Raw genomic sequence first — 6,191 nt, 5'->3', positions numbered from 1 at the left:
TCTTCAAGTCTGCTAAATATTTTCCCCTTGGAAGATGCTCCTCATGTCTCTCCCTAAAAAATTTCAACTGCACTTTTCCAAAGGTGGAACGAGGGATATCATTGCTGATATCAGATGGCTCTTAGCTGAAAGCAAAGAATACCAGAAAGATGTTTACTTATGTTTTATTGACTATGCAAAAGTATTCAATTGTGTGGATCATAACAAATTATGGATAACATTGAGAAGAATGGGAATTCCAGAACACTTGATTGTACTCATGAGGAACCTGTACATAGATCAGGAGGCTGTGGTTTGAATAGAACAAGGGGATAATGCATGGTTCACAATCAAGAAGGGAGTGTGTCAGGGTTGTATCCTTTCACCATACTTATTTAATTTGTATGCTGAGCAAATACTCTGAGAAGCTGGGTTATATGGCATCAGGATTGGAGGAAGACTCATTAACAATGTGCAATACACAGATGACACAACTTTGTTTGCTGAAAGTGAGTATGACTTGAAGCACTTACTGATGAAGATTAAAGACTACAGTCTTCAGTATGGATTACACCTTAATATAAAGAAAATAAAAATCCTCACAACTGGTTCAATAAACAGCTTCACGATAAATGGAGAAAAGATTGAAGTTGTCAAGGACTTCATCTTACTTGGTTCTACAATCAGCACCAATGGAAGCAGCAGTCAAAATATCAGACAATGTACTGCATTGGGCAAATCTGCAAAAGACCTCTTTGAAGCGATGAAGAGCAAAGATGTCTCCTTGAAGACTAAGGTGTGCCTAACTTAAGCCATAGTATTTTCAATCACCTCTTATGCACGTGAGACCTAGACAATCAATAAGGAAGACTGAAGAAGAGTTGATGCTTTTGAGTTGTGGTGTTGGAGCAAAATGCTAAGGGCATCATGATTTGCTAAAAGAACTAACAAATCTATCCTGGAAAAAGTGCAGCCAGAATGCTCCTTGGAAGCAAGAATGGCCAGACTTCGTCTCACCTACTTTGGTCATGTTGTCAAATGGAACCACTCCCTGGAAAAGGATATCATGCTTGGTAAAGTGGAGGGTCAATGGAGAAGGAGAAGACCCTCAATGAGATGGAATGACACAGTGGCTGCAATGATGGGCTCAGGTATACCAAGGATCATGAGCCTGTCATAGGACCAGGGCAGTGTTTCCTTCTGCTGTGCATAGGGCACTATGAGTCAGAGACAACTCGACAGCACTTAACAACATTTCCAAACCAGTGATATTAGGGTTGGTAAAGGAACAACCTTACCTGATTACCAGATTAAGTATCCTAGCTCTGAGGATAAGAGAGCAGCATCTTGAGGTAAACTAACCTGAAACTAAAATGTTAACATATTCTTGTCTCAAGATGGAGAAGAGTACAGAGATTCAAGGAGAAGGCCCAGTCTTAGGACTCCCACTTGTAAGACGGAAACTGGAATCTCAATGGAGACTGGCCAGCTTCCAAGCCAGGAATCAGGTAGGCAGGTCTCTGTGTCAGACTGACATGCCCTTCAGCATGAGGAGGAAACCGAGACAGTCACAGTTTTGTGGGGCGATTAGAGTCCTACAGGTCCTATACAGGGGGACAGAGCTGGGGAGAAGGTACCGGTGCGCAACCACCATAGGCCACCACAGGAGAAGCCCACACCCTCCCACTTCTACCCTTCCTCCGCGGCCGCTTTCAACCGCCTGCTCGAAAGGGGACGCCCAAGCACTCCCACTGCGCTTGCGTAGTGAGTGACAGGTCAACGCGCCGGCGCAGTGCGTCGATCACAGGCTGAGTACTGCGGTACGATCCTCGCTTCCTTAGTATTTGACCCGGGAGAAGGAAAGATGGTGCTGGATCTGGATTTGTTTCGGGTGGATAAAGGAGGGGACCCAGCACTTATCCGAGAGACGCAGGAGAAGCGCTTCAAGGACCCAGGACTAGTGGATCAGCTGGTGAAGGCAGATAGTGAGTGGCGACGATGTAAGTACCGGAACGCATGGGGTACCTTTCTGATTCTAATGAGTTTTATTTCTGATCACGTCACCGCTCCTGAGGCCACAGCTTCCACCTCTCTTCAGATCTTCTCCCAAGTTGCGGTGGTTCTGAGGCTTTTTCCCAAAAAATACACCCCAGGAGCCAGGACCTTCCCACTTTTTCCTCTCGCCCAGGCCGTGCCGGTCTCTTCCGCGCGTGCTCAATGCGGGTTGCTGCTTCTGGATCTGGGAAGGAGCGGGCACGTGCGCGTGAAAAGCTGTCAAGCTTTTTTGCCGGATGGGTAGCCGGGAAAAATCCAGGGCTGTTGTGTGTGTGTGTGTGTGTGTGTGTGGCGCGCGCGCTCCTTTGCTTTTTTCCTTGTCTTTCTAACACGTATTTTTGGTTGTCTCCATTATTTTTCTCATCTTCAGCAAGAGCGAAGTCTTCCTTTGTTTTGATAGGATCAAAGGCTTCGGCCTGAGACTGGATCAAATCTGCTACACAGGAGTTTCACTCTACCCATATTGGAAGTATTTGGGGACTTTGGAAGCTTTTAACTGGTTAAAACATTGATATTTGAGCTTTTGGGAAGGCCACTCCCTTAATCTACGGGTATTCATTTAAAAATCAAGAGAAGCCTTTTCTGCGGTGGAGCAGAAGAGGAGCGGGAGATGTTAGTGAGGCTGTTTGTGATTTGTGAAAGTTCTTTGCAAAGATATTGGGCTTGAACCTGGAACTGAACTGGGCATCTTTCATGAAGTGAAATGAAACCATAGAGCGATCAGCTGGAGTGGTCGCTGCTTGGCCGGATGTTGTCAAGGCCCATGTGATTCATTTTGTCTGATGCAATAGGTCTGCACGCAGCTGAGCCAAGTTTATGATAGCACGCTGCAAAGGCGGTCGCTGTCCAAGAGTGCAATGGGTTTGTGTTAGGAAAATCGATTCTCCTAAATTTATAAAGGTTGTGGGTGCCAAGAGGGTATTTGTTTGATTCGTATTGTGGGCTGATTTATGTTTGACTCACTATAATGTAGTTTGTTTGATTGTGAGATCTTGCATTTGAATCTGAAGTTTTGAATTGCAGTGAAATGAAATTTTGCCACATTTTATGTCTAGGAAACACCTAGAGTGGGCACCGTTTTTATTGAACTAGAAGTCAGGAGTATCAGATGATTATTATTATTTAAAATCAGTTTAGCCACTATCAGCCTCTAAATGACTTTGAATGTGCCAGCTAATTTCTTGTGCCTTTATCTGACAAGTGTATATGTGATGAGGGGGAGTTCTTTGGGGATGAGGATTGTGTTTTATGAATCTGTATTATCACCAGTACTTAACACAGCACCTGGTAAGGGGTTGATAAAGGTTTGTTGAATGCATGTATATCTTCTGTGTTCAGAACACTTTGCACTTCTTTGTGAAAAGCAGTTTATGTGGTTTATTTTCAATGCATCTATTAATTTTATCCTTTTGCACTTGACATTCCTTACTGCTATTTTGTTTCCAAAGGGAGTTTATGATTATTTCCAAGTCACTGGCTGCCCAAATGGAGCATTGGCAGATCTTTTTATCTATTTATTACTTTTATTGTGATGGAAACATACACACCAAGACATTCACCAACATAACAACTTCCACATTTACAGCTTAGGGACATTGATAACATTTTTCTTGTTGTGCCATCATTATTGCTGTCCTTTTCCAAAATATTCCACCACCATTAGCGTAAACTCAGTGCCTCACAAACAAAACTTCCCCTTTCTCCCTCTCTCCTACCTCTGGTAACCATTAATAATCTTTGGTGGAGATATATATATATATATATATACATTACAACTACACCTACCAGATTTTTACAAAGAATGCATGCATTGCATGGGCTTTTTTTGTTGTTGTTTGTCTTTTTGGGGAAACCATGCAACCCCCTCACACATTAGTTTCCTATGAGTGCTATGTACATTATCTGTGTGTTTTCTCTGTTTTTGTGGATGTGTTACACATGAACAGATAGAGTATTTGACTGCCTGTAGACTTCCAAAGTGCCACCAGGGCTCCATGTAGAACACAGGAGTTGGATAGAACACCACACTGTAGTTTACCACAATTCTTCACTTCAGGGATTAAAGCTGTAATTTCTTCTTTTTAATTTTGAGTAGTGTAATGAGGCCACATCTGGGGATACCATAAGCATTTATCTTGACTCTATTTCCAAAGCCACTAGAATTCCATTATCTTGAAATTTGCTTCCAACCACAGCAATTCTATCCTCCCCCCAAAGAGTGCTATCTTGAATGAGATCTCTCTTTGATACAAATTGAAATTCTTATTTCCTCTTAACCCCACTGCCCATGCCTTACACCAGAATATCATTGTTTACCTTTGCAGTTGGGATCCAGCTTTTCTAACAGCTTTCAGTCTCAACCCAGTCTCACTCCCAAGACCCCATTATCTCAGGGCATGTAGCTTTCTGGAATGCAAATTTAACCATTTCCGTTCCAGGCTTAAGTCTTTCAGTGGTACTCCAGAGCAGTGCTGTCCAATAGAAGTACAATGCGAGCCACGTATGTAATTGTAAATTTTCTTGTAGCCAGTTTTAAAAAGTAAAGAGAAATACATGAAACTAATTTTAGTAATATATTTTATTTAACGCAGTATATAAAAAAATGTATTTTAAATATGTAATCAATATTAAAAAAATGATTGAGCTGTTTTACTTTTTTTTTTTGGTATGTTGTTGTTGTTGGGTGCTGTTGGAGTCAGCTCTGACTCATAGCAACCCTATGTACAACAGAACGAAACACTGCCCAGTTGTGCACCATCATCACAGTCCTTCAAAATCAGTGTTTACATATCTTACATTTACAGCACCTCTCAGTTCAGACTAACCGTGTTTTAAATTCTTGACAACCGTATGTGGCTAATGGCTATCATATTAGACTGTGACACCTTAAAGCATAAAAATCCAAATTTCTTAGCATGCTTTACAAAGTTTCCCATGCCTTTTCCACCATTCTTCCGTATATGCCCTTCTGTCTTTATTCTAGACTTGTTATACTACTTGTTACACTCTTTCACACTTCGGTGAAATTTTATTGCCTCTTGTAATATTCCACCAACCCTCTTCCCTGCCCAACTGTGTTCCCATGGTACCTCATTTGTTCAGCATTCTCCACACACTGGGAGCCGTGGTGGTGCAACAGTTAAGCGCTAGCTTGGCTCTTCAAACCCACCCAGCCACTCTGCAGGAGAAAGATGATCTGCTTCTTTAAGGATTACAACCAAGAAAACCCCATGGGGCAGTTCTACTGTCATATGGAATCGCTATGAGTTAGAGTTGACTCAACAGTACCCAACAAGCCTGTATTTCCCCCATGTTACTGTGATAAGGCATTTATACTGTTTTTTTGTTTTTTTAATTTAACAAGTCTTTTTTTTTATTATTATTAAATTTGAGCATAATATGACAAAGAACAGGGAAATTGCTAAATACTTTTTTAAATTATAATTTAAAAAATTTTTTTAGTTGTGATTTGGGTGCAAATTTACAAAGCAGATTTGTTTTACTCTCAACAGTTCATGCACATTTGGTTTCATGGCCCCAATTACAAAATTTTTATCTACACTATCCCAAACCTTTTTCTTCGCTTGTTTTTTGAGATGTAATGGATACAGTATACAAATCTTACTGTACAAATTGATGAATTTTAAAAAAGATACTCATACAACCATCATCCAGATCAAGATCTATGACATTTGCAGCACCCCAGCAGGCTCCCTCAGGTCTCCTTCCTAGTCAGTAACCCCTCCAAAGATAACCGTGTTCTGACCTCTATCACCATAAATTACTTGGGCCAGATTTTGAACTTCATGTAAATGGACATATTTAGTATATGTTTTTATATATGACTTTGTCTTAAAATTATGTCTGTAAGATTCATCCACGTTGTTATGTGTAGCAGTAGTTGGTTCTTTTTTATTGCTGTGCCCTACTGCATTATGTAAATACACAAATCAGTTCCCCTGTTGATGGACATTTGGATTGTTACCAGTTTGAGGGTATTATAAATAAGCTGCTGTTAAAATTCTTATATGTGTCTTTTGCTAAATATAAACACTTATTTCTGATGAGTATATAGCCAGCGTAGTGCCTAAGGCACTTGACTGCTAACCAGAAAGCTGGCGGTTCAAACCCAGCAGCCACTCCTCGGAAGGAAGATG

The 6,191-nt window shown here is 41.1% G+C and overlaps 1 protein-coding gene across 1 annotated transcript in view; it reads left to right on the top strand.

Annotated features, from left to right (window-relative positions):
• The first annotated feature begins 1,843 nt into the window (after positions 1–1,843).
• SARS1 (seryl-tRNA synthetase 1) overlaps positions 1,844–6,191 on the top strand; it is a 26,946-nt gene continuing 22,598 nt past the window's right edge. Inside the window, exon 1 of the mRNA XM_007949798.2 lies at positions 1,844–1,979. Within this exon, the coding sequence (XP_007947989.1) occupies positions 1,844–1,979 (136 nt within the window). The remainder of the gene's footprint in view (positions 1,980–6,191) is intronic.

Source organism: Orycteropus afer, unplaced genomic scaffold (genome assembly GCF_000298275.1).
Source record: "Orycteropus afer afer isolate SDZICR_OR568_19922 unplaced genomic scaffold, OryAfe1.0 scaffold00010, whole genome shotgun sequence".
In the NCBI taxonomy this organism is placed as follows: Eukaryota; Metazoa; Chordata; class Mammalia; order Tubulidentata; family Orycteropodidae; genus Orycteropus; species Orycteropus afer.
The sequence above is the reverse complement of the archived record's forward strand: the minus strand, read 5'-3'. Positions and strand labels throughout refer to the sequence as shown.